A 27,562-nucleotide genomic window follows, 5' to 3' on the forward strand; every position below is an offset into this window, starting at 1 on the left:
TCGGAGTTTGAACTTACCAATACCGCCAAAATGATGCCGTTGACGAGATGAACAACTTTAATACTTGAGGTTTGACCCGAAACACTCTTCTTCTTCTCCAATTGGAGCTCTCTCTCACTAAATCTCTCCTCTCTCTCTAGGGTTTGAAGATGAGAGTGTTGATGAGTGAAATGTGATCCACAATGATCAATGGATCAGTTTTGATGACGCCAAACTGATCTCAAGTGAAAAGACCAAAGTACCCCTCATTTAATCCCTTTAAAAATGCAAAAAAATTGCATCAGACGCAATCGGAGCGCCACTTCATAAGGTGGAGCGCCGCTCCAACCTTCAGGTGCTGGCAGTCGAGGAAAAACAGTTTTCAGTAACTTGTTTTGGCCATAACTTTTTGACCGTAGCTCTGAAATGTCCCGTGCTTATTGATTAAAAACGTTCCATATTAATTGATTTCGTTGCGAGGTTTTGACCTCAATATGAGACGTTTTTCAAAGACTGCATTCATTTTAAAACAAACCATAACCTTTATTTCATCAACAAAGGTTTAAAAAGCTTTACGTAGATTATCAAATAATGATAATCTAAAATATCCTGTTTACACACGACCATTACATAATGGTTTACAATACAAATATGTTACAACAAAATAAGTTTCTTGAATGCAGTTTTTACACAATATCATACAAGCATGGACTCCAAATTTCGTCCTTATTTAAGTATGCGACAGCGGAAGCTCTTAATAATCACCTGAGAATAAACATGCTTAAAACGTCAACAAAAATGTTGGCGAGTTATAGGTTTAACCTATATATATATCAAATCATAATAATAGACCACAAGATTTCATATTTCAATACACATCCCATACATAGAGATAAAAATCATTCATATGGTGAACACCTGGTAACCGACATTAACAAGATGCATATATAAGAATATCCCCATCATTCCGGGACACCCTTCGGATATGATATAAATTTCGAAGTACTAAAGCATCCAGTACTTTGGATGGGGTTTGTTAGGCCCAATAGATCTATCTTTAGGATTCGCGTCAATTAGGGTGTGTGTTCCCTAATTCTTAGATTACCAGACTTAATAAAAAGGGGCATATTCGATTTCGATAATTCAACCATAGAATGTAGTTTCACGTACTTATTCTATTTTGTAAATCATTTATAAAACCTGCATGTATTCTCATCCCAAAAATATTAGATTTTAAAAGTGGGACTATAACTCACTTTCACAGATTTTTACTTTGTCGGGAAGTAAGACTTGGCCACTGGTTGATTCACGAACCTATAACAATATATACATATATATCAAAGTATGTTCACAATATATTTACAACACTTTTAATATATTTTGATGTTTTAAGTTTATTAAGTCAGCTGTCCTCGTTAGTAACCTACAACTAGTTGTCCACAGTTAGATGTACAGAAATAAATCGATAAATATTATCTTGAATCAATCCACGACCCAGTGTATACGTATCTCAGTATTGATCACAACTCAAACTATATATATTTTGGAATCAACCTCAACCCTGTATAGCTAACTCCAACATTCACATATAGAGTGTCTATGGTTGTTCCGAAATATATATAGATGTGTCGACATGATAGGTCGAAACATTGTATACGTGTCTATGGTATCTCAAGATTACATAATATACAATACAAGTTGATTAAGTTATGGTTGGAATAAATTTGTTACCAATTTTCACGTAGCTAAAATGAGAAAAATTATCCAATCTTGTTTTACCCATAACTTCTTCATTTTAAATCCGTTTTGAGTGAATCAAATTGCTATGGTTTCATATTGAACTCTATTTTATGAATCTAAACAGAAAAAGTATAGGTTTATAGTCGGAAAAATAAGTTACAAGTTGTTTTTGTAAAGGTAGTCATTTCAGTCGAAAGAACGACGTCTAGATGACCATTTTAGAAAACATACTTCCACTTTGAGTTTAACCATAATTTTTGGATATAGTTTCATGTTCATAACAAAAATCATTTTCTCAGAATAACAACTTTTAAATCAAAGTTTATCATAGTTTTTAATTAACTAACCCAAAACAGCCCGCTGTGTTACTACGACGGCGTAAATCCGGTTTTACGGTGTTTTTCGTGTTTCCAGGTTTAAAATCATTAAGTTAGCATATCATATAGATATAGAACATGTGTTTAGTTGATTTTAAAAGTCAAGTTAGAAGGATTAACTTTTGTTTGCGAACAAGTTTAGAATTAACTAAACTATGTTCTAGTGATTACAAGTTTAAACCTTCGAATAAGATAGCTTTATATATATGAATCGAATGATGTTATGAACATCATTACTACCTTAAGTTCCTTGGATAAACCTACTGGAAAAGAGAAAAATGGATCTAGCTTCAACGAATCCTTGGATGGCTCGAAGTTCTTGAAGTAGAATCATGACACGAAAACAAGTTCAAGTAAGATCATCACTTGAAATAAGATTGTTATAGTTATAGAAATTGAACCAAAGTTTGAATATGATTATTACCTTGTATTAGAATGATAACCTACTGTAAGAAACAAAGATTTCTTGAGGTTGGATGACCACCTTACAAGATTGGAAGTGAGCTAGCAAACTTGAAAGTATTCTTGATTTATGTAACTAGCAAACTCCAGGTTCGGGCAATTTCTAATAATGTGGCCCGGTTTTCCACATTTATAACACACTACATTGGCATAACTTGCTTCGACACTACTTGCTTCGCCATTACTCGTTCCGACACCATTTGTTCATTTCGTTCTATTAACCCCTGGTCCGTAGACCTCACACTTCGCCGCGCTATGACCATTTCTTTTACACTTGTTGCAAAATTTGGTGCAGAACCCCGAGTGATACTTTTCACACCTTTGGCATAGCTGCTTCTGATTGTTGTTGTTGTTGCGGTTATTATTGTTGTTGGGATGATTGTTGTAGTTGTTGTTGTTGTTGTTGTTGTTGTTGTTGTTGGGCCATTTGTTGTAGTTGCGATTGATGTTGCGATTGTTGAGATAATTGTTGCGATTATTGTTGTAATTGCTGTTATTGTTGTATTGGTGATTCTTATCACCGTTTTCCTCCCAATTTCTTTTGACTTGCTTCACATTGGCCTCTTCAGCAGTCTGTTCTTTAATTCTTTCTTCAATCTGGTTCACTAGTTTGTGAGCCATTCTACATGCCTGTTGTATGGAGGCGGGCTCGTGTGAACTTATATCTTCTTGGATTCTTTCCGGTAATCCTTTCAAAAACGCGTCGATCTTCTCTTCCTCATCTTCGAATGCTCCCGGACACAATAGACACAATTCTGTGAATCGTCTTTCGTACGTGGTAATATCAAATCCTTGGGTTCGTAACCCTCTAAGTTCTGTCTTGAGCTTATTGACCTCGGTTCTGGGACGGTACTTCTCGTTCATCAAGTGCTTGAATGCTGACCACGGTAATGCGTACGCATCGTCTTGTCCCACTTGCTCTAGATAGGTATTCCACCATATTAACGCAGAACCTGTGAAGGTATGCGTAGCGTACTTCACTTTGTCCTCTTCAGTACACTTACTTATGGCAAACACCGATTCGATCTTCTAGGTCCACCGTTTCAATCCAATCGGTCCTTCGGTTCCATCAAATTCCAAAGGTTTGCAGGCAGTGAATTCTTTGTAGGTGCATCCTACACGATTTCCTGTACTGCTAGATCTAAGGTTATTGTTGGTATGTAGCGCAGCCTGTACTGCGGCTATGTTTGAAGCTAGAAAAGTACGGAATTCCTCTTCATTCATATTCACGGTGTGTTGAGTAGTCGGTGCCATTTCCTTCAAAATAGTCAAATGGAACAAGTTAATCATACAGAATATTAAGAGTAGTTAATAGTATTTCGTAGCATAATATGAACTCATTTATAAAAGCTTTTTCTTCATATTAGCGTTTTATAAGTTTAAATTCGGGTAGTACCTACCCGTTAAGTTCATACTTAGTAGCTAATATACAATTCAACTACTACAATTCTATATGAAAAACTGATTATAATAATATTTCGCGTTCAAACTTTTACACAATATTTTACAAACTTACAATACCGCTTATTTTACATATAGCATGAAATATAGCACACAATAAATTTGATACAAGACGGTTGTGAAGATAATTCTAGCTAGTACACAAGTCGTTCAGCAAAGGCAATAAAGACACGTAATTCATACGTCCAGAAACAAGTCATGCATTCTGGTTTTACTAGGATTACTTCCCATCCTTGGTCTTGTGGAACATAACCGTTATGGCCGTTGATAAGACATCGTGTTGTAACGTCGTCAAAGGGACGAGGGTTACGTAATGTCCAACAGTCCCGTAACAATCTAAAAACCTCATTTCTTACCCCAATTACCGACTCCGTCACTTGTGGGAACGTTTTGTTTAATAGTTGTAGCCCGATGTTCTTGTTCTCACTTTGGTGAGAAGCGAACATTACTAATCCGTAAGCATAACATGCTTCTTTATGTTGCATGTTAGCCGCTTTTTCTAAATCACGAAGTCCAATATTTGGATATATTGAGTCAAAATAATTTCTTAACCCATTGCGTAAAATAGCATTTGGGTTCCCCGCAATATATGCGTCAAAGTAAACACATCGTAACTTATGGATTTCCCAATGTGATTTACCCATAACTTCTTCATTTTAAATCCGTTTTGAGTGAATCAAATTGCTATGGTTTCATATTAAACTCTATTTTATGAATCTAAACAGAAAAAGTATAGGTTTATAGTCAGAAAAATAAGTTACAAGTCGTTTTTGTAAAGGTAGTCATTTCAGTCGAAAGAACGACGTCTAGATGACCATTTTAGAAAACATACTTCCACTTTGAGTTTAACCATAATTTTTGGATATAGTTTCATGTTCATAACAAAAATCATTTTCTCAGAATAACAACTTTTAAATCAAAGTTTATCAAAGTTATTAATTAACTAACCCAAAACAGCCCGCGGTGTTACTACGACGGCGTAAATCCGGTTTTACGGTGTTTTTCGTGTTTCCAGGTTTTAAATCATTAAGTTAGCATATCATATAGATATAGAACATGTGTTTAGTTGATTTTAAAAGTCAAGTTAGAAGGATTAACTTTTGTTTGCGAACAAGTTTAGAATTAACTAAACTATGTTCTAGTGATTACAAGTTTAAACCTTCGAATAAGATAGCTTTATATATATGAATCGAATGATGTTATGAACATCATTACTACCTTAAGTTCCTTGGATAAACCTACTGGAAAAGAGAAAAATGGATCTAGCTTCAACGGATCCTTGGATGGCTCGAAGTTCTTGAAGTAGAATCATGACACGAAAACAAGTTCAAGTAAGATCATCACTTGAAATAAGATTGTTATAGTTATAGAATGATAACCTACTGTAAGAAACAAAGATTTCTTGAGGTTGGATGACCACCTTACAAGATTGGAAGTGAGCTAGCAAACTTGAAAGTATTCTTGATTTTATGTAACTAGAACTTGTAGAATATATGAAGAACACTTAGAACTTGAAGATAGAACTAGAGAGAGATCAATTAGATGAATAAAATTGAAGAATGAAAGTGTTTGTAGGTGTTTTTGGTCGTTGGTGTATGGATTAGATATAAAGGATATGTAATTTTGTTTTCATGTAAATAAGTCATGAATGATTACTCATATTTTTGTAATTTTATGAGATATTTCATGCTAGTTGCCAAATGATGGTTCCCACATGTGTTAGGTGACTCAAATGGGCTGCTAAGAGCTGATCATTGGAGTGTATATACCAATAGTACATACATCTAAAAGCTGTGTATTGTACGAGTACGAATACGGGTGCATACGAGTAGAATTGTTGATGAAACTGAACGAGGATGTAATTGTAAGCATTTTTGTTAAGTAGAAGTATTTTGATAAGTGTATTGAAGTCTTTTAAAAGTGTATAAATACATATTAAAACACTACATGTATATACATTTTAACTGAGTCGTTAAGTCATCGTTAGTCGTTACATGTAAGTGTTGTTTTGAAACCTTTAGGTTAACGATCTTGTTAAATGTTGTTAACCCAATGTTTATAATATAAAATGAGATTTTAAATTATTATATTATCATGATATTATCATGTATGAATATCTCTTAATATGATATATATATATACATTAAATGTCTTTACAACGATAATCGTTACATATATGTTTCGTTTAAAAATCATTAAGTTAGTAGTCTTGTTTTTACATATGTAGTTCATTGTTAATATACTTAATGATATGTTTACTTATCATAGTATCATGTTAACTATGTATATATCCATATATATGTCATCATATAGTTTTTACAAGTTTTAACGTTCTTGAATCACCGGTCAACTTGGGTGGTCAATTGTCTATATGAAACATATTTCAATTAATCAAGTCTTAACAAGTTTGATTGCTTAACATGTTGGAAACATTTAATCATGTAAATATCAATCTCAATTAATATATATAAACATGGAAAAGTTCGGGTCACTACAGTACCTACCCGTTAAATAAATTTCGTCCCGAAATTTTAAGCTGTTGAAGGTGTTGACGAATCTTCTGGAAATAGATGCGGGTATTTCTTCTTCATCTGATCTTCACGCTCCCAGGTGAACTCGGGTCCTCTACGAGCATTCCATCGAACCTTAACAATTGGTATCTTGTTTTGCTTAAGTCTTTTAACCTCACGATCCATTATTTTGACGGGTTCTTCGATGAATTGAAGTTTTTCGTTGATTTGGATTTCATCTAACGGAAGAGTGAGATCTTCTTTAGCAAAACATTTCTTCAAATTCGAGACGTGGAAAGTGTTATGTACAGCTGCGAGTTGTTGAGGTAACTCAAGTCGGTAAGCTACTGGTCCGACACGATCAATAATCTTGAATGGTCCAATATACCTCGGATTTAATTTCCCTCGTTTACCAAATCGAACAACGCCTTTCCAAGGTGCAACTTTAAGCATGACCATCTCTCCAATTTCAAATTCTATATCTTTTCTTTTAATGTCAGCGTAGCTCTTTTGTAGACTTTGGGCGGTTTTCAACCGTTGTTGAATTTGGATGATCTTCTCGGTAGTTTCTTGTATAATATCCGGACCCGTAATCTGTCTATCCCCCACTTCACTCCAACAAATCGGAGCTGTTGGTAGCTGTTGTTGTAGGAAAATTCTGCTAACGGTAGATGTCGATCCCAACTATTTCCGAAATCAATAACACATGCTCGTAGCATGTCTTCAAGCGTTTGTATCGTCCTTTCGCTCTGCCCATCAGTTTGTGGATGATAGGCAGTACTCATGTCTAGACGAGTTCCTAATGCTTGCTGTAATGTCTGCCAGAATCTTGAAATAAATCTGCCATCCCTATTAGAGATAATAGAGATTGGTATTCCATGTCTGGAGACGACTTCCTTCAAATACAGTCGTGCTAACTTCTCCATCTTGTCATCTTCTCTTATTGGCAGGAAGTGTGCTGATTTTGTGAGACGATCAACTATTACCCAAATAGTATCAAAACCACTTGCAGTCCTTGGCAATTTAGTGATGAAATCCATGGTAATGTTTTCCCATTTCCATTCCGGGATTTCGGGTTGTTGAAGTAGACCTGATGGTTTCTGATGCTCAGCTTTGACCTTAAAACACGTCAAACATTCTCCTATGTATTTAGCAACATCGGCTTTCATACCCGGCCACCAAAAATGTTTCTTGAGATCCTTGTACATCTTCCCCGTTCCAGGATGTATTGAGTATCTGGTTTTATGAGCTTCTCTAAGTACCATTTCTCTCATATCTCCAAATTTTGGTACCCAAATCCTTTCAGCCCTATACCGGGTTCCGTCTTCCCGAATATTAAGATGCTTCTCCGATCCTTTGGGTATTTCATCCTTTAAATTTCCCTCTTTTAAAACTCCTTGTTGCGCCTCCTTTATTTGAGTAGTAAGGTTATTATGAATCATTATATTCATAGATTTTACTCGAATGGGTTCTCTGTCCTTCCTGCTCAAGGCATCGGCTACCACATTTGCCTTCCTCGGGTGGTAACGGATCTCAAAGTCGTAATCATTCAATAATTCAATCCACCTACGCTGCCTCATATTCAGTTGTTTCTGATTAAATATGTGTTGAAGACTTTTGTGGTCGGTATATATAATACTTTTGACCCCATATAAGTAGTGCCTCCAAGTCTTTAATGCAAAAACAACCGCTCCTAATTCCAAATCATGCGTCGTATAATTTTGTTCGTGAATCTTCAATTGTCTAGACGCATAAGCAATCACCTTCGTTCGTTGCATTAATACACAACCGAGACCTTGCTTTGATGCGTCACAATAAATCACAAAATCATCATTCCCTTCAGGCAATGACAATATAGGTGCCGTAGTTAGCTTTTTCTTCAATAACTGAAACGCTTTCTCTTGTTCATCATTCCATTCAAATTTCTTCCCTTTATGGGTTAATGCAGTCAAGGGTTTTGCTATTCTGGAAAAGTCTTGGATGAACCTTCTGTAGTAACCAGCTAGTCCTAAAAACTGGCGTATGTGTTTCGGAGGGTTTCCCATTTTTCAATAGTTTCTATCTTTGCCGGATCCACCTTAATACCTTCTTTGTTCACTATGTGACCGAGGAATTGAACTTCTTCCAACCAAAATGCACACTTTGAAAACTTAGCGTACAATTCTTCCTTCCTCAATACTTCTAACACCTTTCTCAAATGTTCACCGTGTTCTTGGTCATTCTTTGAGTAAATAAGTATGTCATCAATGAAAACAATGACAAACTTGTCAAGGTATGGTCTACACACTCGGTTCATAAGGTCCATGAACACAGCTGGTGCATTAGTTAAACCAAACGGCATGACCATAAACTCGTAATGACCGTAACGTGTTCTGAAAGCAGTCTTTGGAATATCATCTTCTTTCACCCGCATTTGATGATACCCGGAACGTAAGTCAATCTTTGAATAAATAGACGAGCCTTGTAGTTGATCAAATAAGTCATCGATTCTCGGTAGTGGGTAGCGGTTCTTGATGGTAAGTTTGTTCAACTCTCGGTAGTCGATACACAACCTGAATGTACCATCTTTCTTCTTGACAAACAAAACAGGAGCTCCCACGGTGATGAGCTTGGTCGAATGAAACCACGCTCTAAAAGTTCTTGTAATTGGCTTTGTAGTTCTTTCATCTCGCTGGGTGCGAGTCTGTAAGGAGCACGAGCTATTGGTGCAGCTCCTGGTACAAGATCTATTTGAAATTCAACGGATCGATGTGGGGGTAATCCCGGTAATTCTTTCGGAAATACATCGGGAAATTCTTTTGCAATTGGAACATCATTGATGCTCTTTTCTTCAGTTTGTACTTTCTCGACGTGTGCTAGAACAGCATAGCAACCTTTTCTTATTAGTTTTTGTGCCTTTAAATTACTAATAAGATGTAGCTTCGTGTTGCCCTTTTCTCCGTACACCATCAAGGGTTTTCCTTTTTCTCGTATAATGCGAATTGCATTTTTGTAACAAACGATCTCTGCTTTCACTTCTTTCAACCAGTCCATACCGATTATCATATCAAAACTCCCTAACTCTACTGGTATCAAATCAATCTTAAATGTTTCGCTAACCAGTTTAATTTCTCGATTCCGACATATATTATCTGCTGAAATTAATTTACCATTTGCTAATTCGAGTAAAAATTTACTATCCAAAGGCGTCAATGGACAACTTAATTTAGCACAAAAATCTCTACTCATATAGCTTCTATCCGCACCCGAATCAAATAAAACGTAAGCAGATTTATTGTCAATAAGAAACGTACCCATAACAAGCTCCAGGTCTTCCTGTGCCTCTGCCGCATTAATATTGAAAACTCTTCCGCGGCCTTGTCCATTCGTGTTCTCCATGTTCGGGCAATTTCTAATAATGTGGCCCGGTTTTCCACATTTATAACAAACTACATTGGCATAACTTGCTCCGACACTTCTTGCTTCGCCATTACTCGTTCCGACACCATTTGTTCCTTTCATTCTATTAACCCCTAGTCCGTAGACCTCACACTTCGCCGCGCTATGACCATTTCTTTTACACTTGTTGCAAAATTTGGTGCAGAACCCCGAGTGATACTTTTCACACCTTTGGCATAGCTGCTTCTGATTGTTGTTGTTGTTGCGGTTATTATTGTTGTTGGGATGATTGTTGTAGTTGCTGTTGTTGTTGTTGTTGTTGTTGTTGGGCCATTTGTTGTAGTTGCGATTGTTGAGATAATTGTTGCGATTATTGTTGTAATTGCTGTTATTGTTGTATTGGTGATTCTTATCACCGTTTTCCTCCCACTTTCTTTTGACTTGCTTCACATTGGCCTCTTCAGCAGTCTGTTCTTTAATTCTTTCTTCAATCTGGTTCACTAGTTTGTGAGCCATTCTACATGCCTGTTGTATGGAGGCGGGCTCGTGTGAACTTATATCTTCTTGGATTCTTTCCGGTAATCCTTTCACAAATGCGTTGATCTTCTCTTCCTCATCTTCGAATGCTCCCGGACACAATAGGCACAATTCTGTGAATCGTCTTTCGTACGTGGTAATATCAAATCCTTGGGTTCGTAACCCTCTAAGTTCTGTCTTGAGCTTATTGACCTCGGTTCTGGGACGGTACTTCTCGTTCATCAAGTGCTTGAATGCTGACCACGGTAATGCGTACGCATCGTCTTGTCCCACTTGCTCTAGATAGGTATTCCACCATGTTAACGCAGAACCTGTGAAGGTATGCGTAGCGTACTTCACTTTGTCCTCTTCAGTACACTTACTTATGGCAAACACCGATTCGATCTTCTCGGTCCACCGTTTCAATCCGATCGGTCCTTCGGTTCCATCAAATTCCAAAGGTTTGCAGGCAGTGAATTCTTTGTAGGTGCATCTTACACGATTTCCTGTACTGCTAGATCTAAGGTTATTGTTGGTATGTAGCGCAGCCTGTACTGCGGCTATGTTTGAAGCTAGAAAAGTACGGAATTCCTCTTTATTCATATTCACGGTGTGTTGAGTAGTCGGTGCCATTTCCTTCAAAATAGTCAAATGGAACAAGTTAATCATACAGAATATTAAGAGTAGTTAATAGTATTTCGTAGCATAATATGAACTCATTTATAAAAGCTTTTTCTTCATATTAGCGTTTTATAAGTTTAAATTCGGGTAGTACCTAACCGTTAAGTTCATACTTAGTAGCTAATATACAATTCAACTACTACAATTCTATATGAAAAACTGATTATAATAATATTTCGCGTTCAAACTTTTACACAATATTTTACAAACTTACAATACCGCTTATTTTACATATAGCATGAAATATAGCACACAATAAATTTGATACAAGACGGTTGTGAAGATAATTCTAGCTAGTACACAAGTCGTTCAGCAAAGGCAATAAAGACACGTAATTCATACGTCCAGAAACAAGTCATGCATTCTGGTTTTACTAGGATTACTTCCCATCCTTGGTCTTGTGGAACATAACCGTTATGGCCGTTGATAAGACATCGTGTTGTAACGTCGTCAAAGGGACGAGGGTTACGTAATGTCCAACAGTCCCGTAACAATCTAAAAACCTCATTTCTTACCCCAATTACCGACTCCGTCACTTGTGGGAACGTTTTGTTTAATAGTTGTAGCCCGATGTTCTTGTTCTCACTTTGGTGAGAAGCGAACATTACTAATCCGTAAGCATAACATGCTTCTTTATGTTGCATGTTAGCCGCTTTTTATAAATCACGAAGTCCAATATTTGGATACATTGAGTCAAAATAATTTCTTAACCCATTGCGTAAAATAGCATTTGGGTTCCCCGCAATATATGCGTCAAAGTAAACACATCGTAACTTATGGATTTCCCAATGTGATTTACCCATAACTTCTTCATTTTAAATCCGTTTTGAGTGAATCAAATTGCTATGGTTTCATATTAAACTCTATTTTATGAATCTAAACAGAAAAAGTATAGGTTTATAGTCAGAAAAATAAGTTACAAGTCGTTTTTGTAAAGGTAGTCATTTCAGTCGAAAGAACGACGTCTAGATGACCATTTTAGAAAACATACTTCCATTTTGAGTTTAACCATAATTTTTGGATATAGTTTCATGTTCATAACAAAAATCATTTTCTCAGAATAACAACTTTTAAATCAAAGTTTATCATAGTTATTAATTAACTAACCCAAAACAGCCCGCGGTGTTACTACGACGGCGTAAATCCGGTTTTACGGTGTTTTTCGTGTTTCCAGGTTTTAAATCATTAAGTTAGCATATCATATAGATATAGAACATGTGTTTAGTTGATTTTAAAAGTCAAGTTAGAAGGATTAACTTTTGTTTGCGAACAAGTTTAGAATTAACTAAACTATGTTCTAGTGATTACAAGTTTAAACCTTCGAATAAGATAGCTTTATATATATGAATCGAATGATGTTATGAACATCATTACTACCTTAAGTTCCTTGGATAAACCTACTGGAAAAGAGAAAAATGGATCTAGCTTCAACGGATCCTTGGATGGCTCGAAGTTCTTGAAGTAGAATCATGACACGAAAACAAGTTCAAGTAAGATCATCACTTGAAATAAGATTGTTATAGTTATAGAAATTGAACCAAAGTTTGAATATGATTATTACCTTGTATTAGAATGATAACCTACTGTAAGAAACAAAGATTTCTTGAGGTTGGATGACCACCTTACAAGATTGGAAGTGAGCTAGCAAACTTGAAAGTATTCTTGATTTTATGTAACTAGAACTTGTAGAATATATGAAGAACACTTAGAACTTGAAGATAGAACTAGAGAGAGATCAATTAGATGAATAAAATTGAAGAATGAAAGTGTTTGTAGGTGTTTTTGGTCGTTGGTGTATGGATTAGATATAAAGGATATGTAATTTTGTTTTCATGTAAATAAGTCATGAATGATTACTCATATTTTTGTAATTTTATGAGATATTTCATGCTAGTTGCCAAATGATGGTTCCCACATGTGTTAGGTGACTCACATGGGCTGCTAAGAGCTGATCATTGGAGTGTATATACCAATAGTACATACATCTAAAAGCTGTGTATTGTACGAGTACGAATACGGGTGCATACGAGTAGAATTGTTGATGAAACTGAACGAGGATGTAATTGTAAGCATTTTTGTTAAGTAGAAGTATTTTGATAAGTCTATTGAAGTCTTTCAAAAGTGTATAAATACATATTAAAACACTACATGTATATACATTTTAACTGAGTCGTTAAGTCATCGTTAGTCGTTACATGTAAGTGTTGTTTTGAAACCTTTAGGTTAACGATCTTGTTAAATGTTGTTAACCCAATGTTTATAATATCAAATCAGATTTTAAATTATTGTATTATCATGATATTATCATGTATGAATATCTCTTAATATGATATATATATATACATTAAATGTCTTTACAACAATAATCGTTACATATATGTCTCGTTTAAAAATCATTAAGTTAGTAGTCTTGTTTTTACATATGTAGTTCATTGTTAATATACTTAATGATATGTTTACTTATCATAGTATCATGTTAACTATATATATATATATCCATATATATGTCATCATATAGTTTTTACAAGTTTTAACGTTCGTGAATCACCGGTCAACTTGGGTGGTCAATTGTCTATATGAAACATATTTCAATTAATCAAGTCTTAACAAGTTTGATTGCTTAACATGTTGGAAACATTTAATCATGTAAATATCAATCTCAATTAATATATATAAACATGGAAAAGTTCGGGTCACTACAAGCTCCATTTTTTATGAATCAAATATCGTTGGAAACGTAATAAGATTTTATTTCCAATGGTAAGGCTTTGAAACATCAACACAAAATTTATTTGGGGTTGAAAAGATACGTACACACCTTGTCACTTCAGACAACGTCCAGTTTCCCTCGACGTTCGAGCAAGCAACACGTACATGCGTCGTACACTTCATACACGCATCGTACACCATAAATACATTATGTACAATAAATATTTGGGTCTTACATTCTCGGCTCTCAAACCATAATCTTCATAATATTCGCGAATGTTAACTAAAATCGTATCCGAATGGACTAAAAATGACGGATATTTCCATGATAAATATATGAGAAATGTGAAATATCAAATCAACTGCCCCCATTTGAGTACACTTGGTCTATAGCCAAGATCTCTTCACTATTAATATGTTAGTGTGAAATTTGTTGATATAGTTGTTGTTTTTTGTTTGATTACTTGATTTAAGAACACTGCACCCAACTCTTGACCTTGATCTTTAAGATCTAAGGAAACCTGATCAAGTGCAGTAAGTGCTTTAGGTTTTATGTGGTTTGCTATCTGATTTTGTGTGTTTATCGGTTATTTGCTTGTTGTTGTGAAAATGTCTGATGTAGAAGATGAGGTCACCATGATAAGTAAATTGGACTTTGATGATCCACTTTACTTACATGCAAGTGATATCAGCAGTACACCTCTCATTAATTTCAAATTAAAAGTAACAGAAAACTATAAGTCTTGGTCATGTGCAATGGAACTAGCATTGCAAACAAAAAATAAAACTGGTTTTATAAATGGGTCTTTAGAAAAATCTACCACAGATGATGTTTTGGCAAATCAATGGGAGAGGTGTAACGCTGTGGTTCTTTCTTGGATTTTAGGTGCTATGAGTGAGGAGTTGTATTTTGGTCAAGTATATTCTAAGGTTGCTTCTGTTGTTTGGAATGAACTAAAAGAGACTTATGATAAAGTAGATGGGTCATTTATGTTCAACTTATATCAGAGAATAAATTCATTAACACCAAATGTCACATCTGTCTCAGACTATTATCATAAGTTAAACTCATTATGGAAATAATATGATATGCTATGCAAAATACCATCTTGTGAATGTGATGTTGATAAACGAAGACAAGATCATACAAATAATCAGAAGTTAATGCAATATTTAATGGGTCTTGATGATACTTATCAGCAATTAAGAAGTAACATATTAACTACAGATCCATTACCAAGTGTTAAAATAGCTTTTTCACTCATCTTAAGAGAAGAATCACATAGAGTTGTAAAAGAAAAGAAAGTGATAAGTGAATCATCTGCTTTTTTGACTAACATGAACAATAACAGACAAAGAGGCTCATCCTCTAAACTAAAATGCAAAAAATGTAACAGAATTGGGCACACTATTGATAAGTGCTTTGAACTAATAGGATTTTCTCCTAGAAACAATAACATGAAGTGTACTAAATGTGGTTTAACATATCATACTGTAGATAGGTGTTTTGAAATAGTAGGTTATCCACCAAACTTTAAAAGAAGAAACATCAGTAGTTCTAATACTGCAAAATACACCTCTAGTTCAAGTGATGCAAGGACCTCTGTTCCCAATTCTGTCAATTTGTCAAGTGATCAAGTATCCAAGTTATTGAGCATTCTGGATGGGAAAGTGCATAACAGTAATATAGAGTCAAATTTGTTAGGTGAATTCCTTAATCTAAATGCATATTTTAATAATCATTTCCATAAATTTTTTATGGTAAATCAAGTTGAAAGTCAAAATAATAATAGCTTTGGATGGATAATTGATTCTGGGGCTAATCAACATATGACTAATAGTGATAAAAATTTTGAAGATGTTGTAGATGTTAGTAATCTAAATCTTACAGTTGGACATCCAAATGGAACTAGAGCTTTGGTTAGTAAAATTGGGAATTTAAGATTTTCTGAACATATTGTCTTGCATGATGTATTAATTATGCCACAATATTGTGTTAGTTTACTTTCTGTGCATTGCTTAGTAAGAGATAATGATTTATTTGTTGGGTTTGATAAAAACAAATGTTATATTCAGGATCTGAAGTCCTTAAGGACTCTGGAGACTGGTAATCAGTGTGATGGATTGTATTTGTTTGATGGCAGATTAAAAGGTAATCCTGCTAACAATATTGATGGTACTTGTTATCTGTCTAAAACTATTTGGCATCACAGACTGGGACATCCAGCAGATCAAGTTTTACATGTTTTAAAAACTGAGTTAAAATTAGATAATTTTCAAAAACATGATCCTTGTGAAGTTTGTTACAAAGCCAAACCAACAAGAGATCCTTTTCCACTCAGTGATCACAAGACTACTGGGTTGGGTGAACTGATACATTTGGATGTGTAGGGTCCCTATAGGGTTGTGAGTAAAGGTGGTTATAGATACTTTCTTACTGTTGTGTATGATTGTACAAGGGTTGTATGGGTGTATCTACTAAAATCAAAAGAACAAGTATTTGAACATGTGGAAATATTTTGTGTTTTATTGAAAAATTAATATGATAAAAGAGTCAAGACTATTAGGAGTGATAATGGAACAGAGTTTTTAAATTTAAACATGAAAATTTTACAAACTCACATGATATTATCCATTAGACCACTTGTGCATATACTCCTCAGCAAAATGGGATTGCTGAAAGAAAACATGGGCACTTGCTAAATATAGAAAGAGCTATTATGTTTCAAGGGGGGATTCCACTTTACATGTGGGGTGAATATATTCTTACTTCTACTTATTTGATTAACAGGTTACCCTTATCCATTCTGAATGGCAAGTGTCCCTTTGAGTTGGTATATAAAAAGAAACCCAGTCTTTCCCATCTTAGAGTTTTTGGATGTCTGTGTTTTGCTCCTGTTTTGAATTCAAATGATAAATTTGGGTCTAAGTATGAAAAGTGTGCTTTAATTAGGTATTCTACTGTCAAGAAAGGTTACAAGTTATATAGTTTTGATAAACAAACTTTTATTTTCTCAAGAGATGTAAAATTTTATGAAATTTTTTTTCCTTTTAAGTCTGCAAAAGAATTTTCTGAAAATGTGTTTCAAACAAATGACTTAAACACTATAAATTTTTTTGATCTATATGATGATAACCAAGATTCTAAAAGTCCCAATGGTGAAAGGAAAGACTCACAACATGGTGATGGCAACCAAGATTGTTCTGTTGAGATTTCTTCTGCTCAAACAATAGATTTGATGTGCTTAGGGGTGTATACAAAATAGTTATATTTTTACTACGAAATACGACAAAATATGATACAAGTTTTAATTAATTTATTTACAAATGGGATATACCTAAACTCTACTACAACACTATAGGCAGTGTACCTAATCGTAGAGTAGTATAGTTTTTAGTAAGTCCGGTTCGTTCCACAGGGAGACGACTTATTTTACACTATATTTTTAAACAATTATATTTGTACAAAATATATATAATTATATATAATAATATATAAAAGGGAGTTTACAGTTTAATGACCGGTTTGTCGATTTTATATTTTAAGTCACAATTAAAACCTAATAAAAAATATAAATGACGATAATTTAAGTGCGTAAAATAAAATGCGATAAGAAATAAGATTAAATTATTATACTTATTTAAACTTCCGTAATCATGATGTTTGACTTTTTGATTTTAATTAATTATCCTGGGTTAATTGTCTTTTGCGCTGGATTATTTAATATGTCCATCTGGTTTTTGTCCATAACAGTCCATCAGTCATAAATATAAAGTGCGAGTGTCCTCGTCAAATTATCCTTATATCCGAAGTCAAATATTCCAACTAATTGGGTACTTAAACTATAATTACACCAATTTTCCTTGTATGCAATTCACCCCTGTTTTAATAAGTCCATTGACTATTAATCCATTCCTGTGTCTGGTTAAGTGAACGATTATTAGTACTTATAAATATCCCACCCATCGTGTCCGATCGAGTGTATATGGCTATTTATAGGTACGTCCAATTGTAAATCTTTATATTAAATTAACGAACTATCATTCAATTAAACAAATATAAAGCCCATTAATAGCCCACAGTCTAATTTCTACAAGTTTTTTTCTTTTGTCCAAACCCCAATTATGGTACAAAGCCCAATTACCCCATCTTTAATATTTAGCCCAACATCATGATTACTTTAATTTAAATAAGCATAATAATAACTTAGTTACAAGACATTAATTTAAAAAGGAGAACATAACTTACATTGAGTATTTATCGCGTAGCTTTACACATACAAAACTTCGACTTTAAAACCCGTAAAATAACCTTTACATAATCCAAACTAATCTAATATAAAACTAAACTAATATATATATATATATATATATATATATATATATATATATATATATATATATATATATATATATATATATATATTACAGAGGGAGTATTATTATTATTGTGTAAAGAATTCGATCAGTTCGTTGGCTATTTATAATACTTGGCCTGAAAATTCCCTCCATGCGATCGCATCGAAATGCTGCCTTCTGGCCATGCGATCGCATAGCCACCCTGGATCCAGCTGTTTTGCTTTGTTTCTAGCTTGTCGACATAATTTAATAAATATATATAATATATATAATTTATATAATTATATATATATATTATATTATATACTTGTGCATAGTAGACTTGTAATTTTAGGTCCGTTGCGTCGCGCGTTGATAGTTGGCTCAGGTCCCGGTTCCGGATTTTTGAACGTCCTTTCGTACTATTTAATATCTTGTACTTTGCGTTTTGCAATTTGTAATTTGCATAAAAAATTATTTTCCTTAACTCCCAAAATCCGCGCAAGTCTTTAACTCACTTTTAGTGGCACTTTTGAGTGCACTATGGCTTTAGTGGCACTTTTCAGGCTTTAGTGGTACTTTTTCTTCAATTCTTTAATCTTCATGCTTTGTCTTCAAATTTATTTATTTAAACGATTACAACTTAAAAATCGAATAATTACAACTAAAAACTTTACATATTAGGTTGATATTGCGACTAAATATATGTTCGTTTGGAGCACTATCAAATATCCCCCACACTTGAGCGTTGCTTGTCCTCAAGCAATACAGAACTTGAAATTAAATCACACGAATCACTTCTTTATTCTTCACACTTTATACATTAGTGATTTTGATACGGCGGTATAAACAATGAAAGTAACGATGTGGTTTACAGTCCCACATGACTATAAAAATTTAGATCCTTAAGGAAATTGGATCTTTATGAAAACATTTGATCTTTTGAAAATTCATTCTAGCTTTTACCCTAGATAAGTTTTCCGGAATAACCCTTCACCGGTGTTTGCAAAATGTTTTTGTGGGTTTGGTGGGTTTCAGATTTGAAAATTTTAGCTCAAAACTTATGGTTTTGTGTCACCCACTTGCTAACCTTGTATTAGGAAAGCACACATCCAGTATACTTGCTCCGTATATTACCTTTCGGTAAACTACCGTTCGATTGTAAAGGAAAGCGTTGAACAAGCAACTATTAAGGCGATGTCTAATGACATGCAGATGTTCATGGACTAAAACGTGTCGGATGCAGTTACTATCCTTTGTATGAGCAATAGTAAAGATCACCCTATAGTTTTTCAGTCTGGCACAAGGTCCTGTCTTCGACCATGCTATGCAACCACCGTTCTTACGGTTGACACCCGATTTGGTTCAGGTGACCTAATGAATTCTAGGTGAATTCTCAGGATTTTACGTTCAATGGTAATGAACGCATTGAAAATAGGTTTTCAGAAAACAAATCGGTTTTAATTTGATCAAAATATTTTCTCGTTCAAGCTCGAGTTTAGATTTCATCGAATTCCATGAGTTTGTAATTCTCAATCTTTAAAGTCAATCTCAAGGATTGAGTAATATCAGGCTTAAATGCTGATTTTTTAATCTTTAAGGAGATTATCCTTTCTGGGGGTCTGATTCATTAGTCTTATCAAGCTAATTTGCACGGCGCCCTCCCCATTTTACGAGACAGATCCTCTCATGGTTAGGATAAGTTTGACCACTTGGCGACCCTGTTTGATGCTGAGGTCCGTGAATTTCCTGCTGATTTTAGAGATGACTTTTCTAGATTTTTTGTCAACCTACAGCTGGTCTGGACGACAACTTCTTGACCTAAATCAAGAAGCGCGTGTCTTTTTCGGAAGACTTTACTTCCTTTTAATGATGGAATTGATTCATCGTGTAGATCCATCTTTTCTTTTATCTTTATTATAATATTGCGGGTAAAATAGTCAATTTAGTCCAAAACAAAAGCACCTACAATAACTTTACAGAAACATGTGATAGATAGTTTTTTTAATTGAATAACTTGGTACATTCTCCCCACACTTAGTTTCTTTCTTTGCCTTTTTATTCTCCTTTATTCTATTTTAAATGAATTCAAGTGTTTTAGGGTGTTTCTCAATTTATGTCCTTTCCGAGGTAACGATAATTTCGGTATTGACACCTAGTTTTCATCATTCATAAATATGTATAAACATGATTTTGAATTCATTTATTTGAAAAATTTTAAAATTTTCACAAAATTTGGCAAATAAACTAAGTGTTAACCCGGGAGAATTTATAATCCTTCCCCACACTTGAGATCATGCAATGCCCTCATTTGCATGAAATCAGACTATAATTATAAATTCACGAGGGTGATAAGTGTAGAAAAGTGATTAAAAATACCCAGTTTGTAATTACAAAGCTCGTCGAATGATAGATGGCGCGCCTCATCGTTCATTCCTTCTTGTTTTATCACACATGTTTTTCTTCAAAAATGGTTGCTTTTCTGAACTGTTTGCTAATCTTTGAAAATGCGTATTTTACCCTAACTTATTATGCATGTTTATTAACGAGTTATGCACTAACCCGAACCCCGAATTTAACGTTAAGTGGGGTTAGACTTCCCCATACTTAGCTGACGACATGTGAAGTCTGTAGAATAAGTTCCATGAATTAAAATAGTGAGCCAGTTATTTACATCTCGGGTGGTATAAAATATATCAACGGGTTTAAAGTTTAGACCCACCCGATCGTCACTACTTAATTCTTTTTTAAGTGTAGCTTTTAGTAAATGGATATGTCTCTTTTCTGGTTCTTGGTCAAATGGATCGATATACACCGACATACATATTTCTATAGGGTGGACAATTCCTAACATTTCCTTCCGTTTATTCTCGGGATCAAAGTTTTCACCTCTATTACCCAATTGGGTGAAATTCGAGGTGTCAATATCTATTACAGCTTATAGTTCATCTTTGGTAGATGACTCGTCTATTGAGAATATTGGGTTGGAAGGTTGTGGAATGGTGAATTTCGGAATCGAAGCAAATTCTTCTTCATTAATGGTACTTATCGGTCCCACCATTTTGGTCTCGGGGGTAAAATTTTCAACGTTATCATTTTCCCAAGAGTACCAATTTGTCACCCTTACTTTTTCTTCATCCATTTTTGGATCGATGATTTCGTCGGTAGAGGCTAATGTGTCGATATGTTGTGAAATTGGTAAAGCTGAATAAAAAGTATCATTGGGATAATTGGTGATTTTGGAGCTCTCGAATTCATTAAAATTCGATGATATGAGATTTTCTTGCACAATACTCCTCAGATCAACAGGTGTGTAATCTGATAGAGTTTCAGCTTGCCTATTTACAAACTCTCTCATTTGTTCATTTTGAGCATCGAGTTCTTCGAGTTTGATTTTCATATTGTCTAAAAGATTTTCAGACACATAATGTTCCTCGTCTTCTGGTTGTTGAGTTTGGATATATTCTTGGGAATAATCCCAATTTGAATTGTATTCTTCATAATCATTCCATTCAGGTTCTATGGGTGCATAATTTTTTATAGGAACGTAATAATAACATTCCCATGTTGAGTGATAATCTCCACAGATTTCACAACCAGTTATTGTTTCGTCATTCGTGATCCAAGATTGACCGAACGAATTGTCATCAACACCCGGTTGAGAGTATTGATTAAATTGATTTCAGATGTCATAAAGAGTTCCCAAGATATTTTGGAGGTTTTCCATACTACACTTGTTACCAAATTTTAGCTACAATGTGGTGTATTTATTAATTATCCTATTAGTTATAAAACTAAAAATTATATAAGTTATCAAATTAATAGACTTTTATGATTTTGCCCACGTTTCGAATAGCCAATAAATGCAGCAGGTAGCCAGGACCCTTTAACTCAGAAGCCCACAACTCGCCACTAACAAATCCAACTATTACTACGAACCGGAAAATTTGGATGTCTATCAATTTAACAGCTTAAAATAATTTTTCGTTTTGAATTTTTAGAGAAGAAATAGAAAAAATTCTAAGTCCTAAAAACTAGAGCGTCGAGAAATAAGAAAGAAAAAGAGCGTGTCGAAAAACGTCGAAAAATAAAAGGTCAAAAATAAATGTCGAAAAACAAATAGTCGAAAAATAAAAATAAGAAAATAAAGCGTCGAAACGTAGTATTCTAAAAACTAAATATTAAAAGTTATGTCTAAAGGTATTAAAGCTTAAAAGGAATTCTATATCCAAAACGGTAATAACTTAAAAAGTACTGAAATTTTAAAATGGCGTCGCAAAATTCTAAATCACCTAAATATTAGTCTAAAGAAAAGGCACTTAAGGGATTTTACGGCAAAGTCTTAAAAGCTAAAAATAAAGTAACTACGGCAAAATTACTAGTCTTAAAACTAATTACGAACGATAAATATAAAAATTACGAATTAAGCGATATAAATATACAATTTATAAAAAGAAACTAAAAATGATAAAATTACAATTTTTATAAAAATATTATTTTTATATTATTATTATATAAAAATATTAATCTATATATTTAATAATAATAATAAATAAACTTAAATTATAAATTAAAACTAAAATTATAAACTAATTAAAACCCTAACTAATAATAATTATAAATTAAAAACCCTAACTGCATTTATGGCGTACCAGGTCAGACATGTCAGACCACCCCATGCGATCGCATTGGGTTTAGGCTGATGGGTCATGCGACTGCATGGCCTGTCAGTCCAGGTTTTTGTTTTTTTTAGATTTTATATTGTTTTTCTAAAAATTATAAATAAATATATTTATACAAATATATATTAAAAATATAGTGTTTCCCCGCTTCCCCGGCAGCGGCGCCAAAAACTTGATGTGCGTAGGGGTGTATACAAAATAGTTATATTTTTACTACGAAATACGACGAAATATGATACAAGTTTTAATTAATTTATTTACAAATGGGATATACCTAAACTCTGCTACAACACTATAGGCAGTGTACCTAATCGTAGAGTAGTATAGTTTTTAATAAGTCCGGTTCGTTCCATAGGGAGACGACTTATTTTACACTATATTTTTAAACAATTATATTTGTACAAAATATATATAATTATATATAATAATATATAAAAGGGAGTTTACCGTTTAATGACTGGTTTGTCGATTTTATATTTTAAGTCATAATTAAAACCTAATAAAAAATATAAATGACGATAATTTAAGTGCGTAAAATAAAATGCGATAAGAAATAAGATAAAATTATTATACTTATTTAAACTTCCGTAATCATGATGTTTGACTTTTTGATTTTAATTAATTATCCTGGGTTAATTGTCTTTTGTCCTGGATTATTTAATATGTCCATCTGGTTTTTGTCCATAACAGTCCATCAGTCATAAATATAAAGTGCGAGTGTCCTCGTCAAATTATCCTTATATCCGAAGTCAAATATTCCAACTAATTGGGTACTTAAACTATAATTACACCAAATTTCCTTGTATGTAATTCACCCCTGTTTTAATAAGTCCATTGACTATTAATCTATTCCCGTGTCCGGTTAAATGAACGATTATTAGTACTTATAAATATCCCGCCCATCGTGTCCGATCGAGTGTATATGGCTATTTATAGGTACGTCCAATTGTAAATCTTTATATTAAATTAACGAACTATCATTCAATTAAATAAATATAAAGCCCATTAATAGCCCACAGTCTAATTTCTACAAGTGTCGTTCTTTTGTCCAAACCCCAATTATGGTACAAAGCCCAATTACCCCATCTTTAATATTTAGCCCAACATCATGATTACTTCGATCTAAATAAGCATAATAATAACTTAGTTACAAGACATTAATTTAAAAAGGAGAACATAACTTACATTGAGTATTTATCGCGTAGCTTTACACATACAGAACTTCGACTTTAAAACCCTTTAAAATAACCTTTTCATAACCCAAACTAATTTAATATAAAACTAATATATATATATATATATATATATATATATATATATATATATATATATATATATATATATATATATATATATATATATATATATATATATATTAGAGGGAGTATTATTATTATTATTGTGTAAAGAATTCGAACAGTTCGTTGGCTATTTATAATACTTGGCCTGAAAATTCCCTCCATGCGATCGCATGGAAATGCTGCCTTCTGGCCATGCGATCGCATAGCCACCCTGGATCCAGCTGTTTTGCTTTGTTTCTAGCTTGTCGACATAATTTAATAAATATATATAATATATATATAATTTATATAATTGTATATATATTATATTATATTCTTGTGCATAGTAGACTTGTAATTTTAGGTACGTTGCGTCGCGCGTTGATAGTTGGCTCAGGTCCCGGTTCTGGATTTTTGAACGTCCTTTTGTACTCTTTAATATCTTGTACTTTGCGTTTTGTAATTTGTAATTTGCACAAAAAATTATTTTCCTTAACTCCCAAAATCCGCGCAAGTCTTTAACTCACTTTTAGTGGCACTTTTGAGTGCACTATGGCTTTAGTGGCACTTTTCAGGCTTTAGTGGTACTTTTTCTTCAATTCTTTAATCTTCGTGCTTTGTCTTCACATTTATTTATTTAAACGATTACAACTTAAAAATAGAATAATTACAACTAAAAACTTTACATATTGGGTTGATATTGCGACTAAATATATGTTCGTTTGGAGCACTATCAAGATTCAACCTTACCTGCAACACCAAATGTTGATACTGGTCACCCTGAGGGCAACACATATAATCAAACAATCATACCAACTCAGGACACTGCAGAGGATGTAAGAAGGTCAACTAGGAAAACACAACTCCCATCTAAATATAATGAATTTGTGTTAAATATAAAGTTTAAATATGGTTTAGACAAAGTAATAAATTATTCTAACCTCAGCAAAGAAAATAGATGTTTTATTTCCACTTTAAATAAAAGTGTTGAACCTGAGACTTTTTAGGAAGCAAGCAAAGACCCTAAATGGGTTGATGCTATGAATGCTGAGATGGAAGCCCTTCATATAAATGGGACTTGGATTCTTACTGATCTGCCTGAGGGCAGAAAACCTATTAGATGTAAATGGGTATACAAGTTACATATAAATCAAGTGGTGGAATTGATAGGTTTAAGGCAAGATTAGTTGCCAAGGGTTACACTCAAAGGGAGGGAATTGATTTTGATGAAACTTTCTCTCTTGTTGTAAAAATGATTACTGTCAGATGTAATTTAAGTGTTGCTATGCAAAAAGGGTGGGATTTATATCAATTAGATATAAATAATGTTTTTTTTTGTATGGTGACCTTGATGAGGATGTTTACATGTCTTTACCTCTGGGCTACTATGATCAATCTAAAAAGAAAGTGTGCAAACTTGTTAAGTCTCTTTATAGGCTTAAACAAGCTCCTAGGAAATGGAATGAGAAACTCACTGCTGCACTTGTTGAATTTGGTTTTCAACAAAGCAAAAATGATTATTCTTTATTTGTTAAAAGTAATAATACATGTTATATTGGTCTGCTTATGTATGTGGATGATATTGTTGTGACTGGTAGTGATATAGAAGAAGTAAATAAAGTGAAAACCTTTCTTGCTACAAAATTTATGATTAAAGATCTTGGTGTTCTTAAGTATTTTTTAGGAATAGAAATTTTAAATGAAAAGAATGGCTTATTCATGTGTCAAAGAAAATAGTGTGTTGAATTGTTGGCTGAATTTGGTTTATGTAACGACCCAACCCGTTGATTACCGACCCATAAATTTTTTTCCTTTTTAATATACGTTAAATAACACTTTAGGTCCCATTACACAATTTCCAAAACGTATTTGTTATCAAAGTTGTTGACATATGTTTATGTAATAGTTTAGTGACACACGGTTTTAATCATTGTTTGTAATATATTTACTATTAATTACCATGGTAACAATGTATCTTTGGTAACTAGGGAGGTTGTCATATATAAACAACTTCCCCCCATCTAATGCAACTAGTTATCCATTTGACACTCACTCTTCTTATCCTTTTCTCTCTAGTGTTCTTGAATAACTAATACTTCCAACCCACTAATCAACTTACAAACCCGTCGATCTAGGCTTCTTTAGGGACTAATAATTGGTATCAGAGCGGGACATGCTATCTTGCTTGTAGATCCAAGGATTGAAGCCTCTAGATTTGTGTTTTGAAGTGCTTGGTGTTATTCGGTTGAGGTATCACGATTAATCTTTATTTGGTCATGAACTTGCTTGTTATTTGTTAAGTATATGTATGTTATCTGCTTGAAATCTGTCTAAAACGTGTTATCATGTACTGAATTTTTCATACTCTAACTCAAATTGGCTTGCTTATTAAAGATCTATGTTCAAAAATGTATATCTGACCTTAATCTGTCATGATTTTCTTAATGTTTAACAAGCTTTATCTCATGAAAACGTTATTTATGTCAAAATTGTATGAAACTTATGAAGTTTTCTGGCAATTAAGTGGTTAGTTCATGTACTTTGAACATACTTCATGCTTGAATATTCATATTTCTGCAGCCATGACTGAGTTTCTATGTTTTTGTCTCTTTATTTCATGATTTAATCGAAATTTGCGTGGTAATAATCACTCTTTTGTGTTAAGGTTAATTAAAGGTCCTAAATTTACTTGATTCATTGCTATTGTGCACTCAAATTGAAATGTCCCGTTCTTATTGATTAAAAACGTTCCATATTAATTGATTTCGTTGCGAGGTTTTGACCTCTATATGAGACGTTTTTCAAAGACTGCATTCATTTTAAAACAAACCATAACCTTTATTTCATCAATAAAGGTTTAAAAAGCTTTACGTAGATTATCAAATAATGATAATCTAAAATATCCTGTTTACACACTACCATTACATAATGGTTTACAATACAAATATGTTACAACAAAATAAGTTTCTTGAATGCAGTTTTTACACAATATCATACAAGCATGGACTCCAAATCTCGTCTTTATTTAAGTATGCGACAGCGGAAGCTCTTAATAATCACCTGAGAATAAACATGCTTAAAACGTCAACAAAAATGTTGGTGAGTTATAGGTTTAACCTATATATATCAAATCATAATAATAGACCATAAGATTTCATATTTCAATACACATCCCATACATAGAGATAAAATTCATTCATATGGTGAACACCTGGTAACCGACATTAACAAGATGCATATATAAGAATATCCCCATCATTCCGGGACACCCTTCGGATATGATATAAATTTCGAAGTACTAAAGCATCCGGTACTTTGGATGGGGTTTGTTAGGCCCAATAGATCTATCTTTAGGATTCACGTCAATTAGGGAGTATGTTCCCTAATTCTTAGATTACCAGACTTAATAAAAAGGGGCATATTCGATTTCGATAATTCAACCATAGAAT

General features: G+C 33.5%; 2 protein-coding genes across 2 annotated transcripts; both read left to right on the plus strand.

Annotated features, from left to right (window-relative positions):
- The first annotated feature begins 14,422 nt into the window (after positions 1 to 14,422).
- On the plus strand, positions 14,423 to 14,896 carry LOC139901973 (uncharacterized). The gene has a single exon (XM_071884633.1). The coding sequence runs from the start codon at positions 14,423 to 14,425 to the stop codon at positions 14,894 to 14,896; it is 474 nt and encodes a 157-aa protein (XP_071740734.1).
- Positions 14,897 to 14,902: 6 nt separating this feature from the next.
- LOC139901977 (uncharacterized) lies at positions 14,903 to 25,850 on the plus strand. Its single transcript, XM_071884638.1, has 5 exons — positions 14,903 to 16,111; positions 16,205 to 16,309; positions 24,842 to 25,036; positions 25,121 to 25,243; positions 25,470 to 25,850. The coding sequence occupies exons 1-5, from the start codon at positions 14,903 to 14,905 to the stop codon at positions 25,848 to 25,850; spliced, it is 2,013 nt and encodes a 670-aa protein (XP_071740739.1).
- Positions 25,851 to 27,562: the final 1,712 nt, after the last annotated feature.

Source organism: Rutidosis leptorrhynchoides, chromosome 1 (assembly GCF_046630445.1).
Source record: "Rutidosis leptorrhynchoides isolate AG116_Rl617_1_P2 chromosome 1, CSIRO_AGI_Rlap_v1, whole genome shotgun sequence".
Lineage (NCBI taxonomy): Eukaryota > Viridiplantae > Streptophyta > Magnoliopsida > Asterales > Asteraceae > Rutidosis > Rutidosis leptorrhynchoides.

Bases quoted from the DNA above. Each gene is read 5' to 3' on its own strand.
- LOC139901973 (XM_071884633.1), top strand. From the start codon at position 14,423: ATGTCTGATGTAGAAGATGAGGTCACCATGATAAGTAAATTGGACTTT.
- LOC139901977 (XM_071884638.1), top strand. From the start codon at position 14,903: ATGCTATGCAAAATACCATCTTGTGAATGTGATGTTGATAAACGAAGA. The intron at 16,310-24,841 runs GTATTTGAACAT...GTTCGTTTGGAG, and splicing joins TACTAAAATCAAAAGAACAA to CACTATCAAGATTCAACCTT. The intron at 25,037-25,120 runs GTAATAAATTAT...GAGACTTTTTAG, and splicing joins TTAAATATGGTTTAGACAAA to GAAGCAAGCAAAGACCCTAA.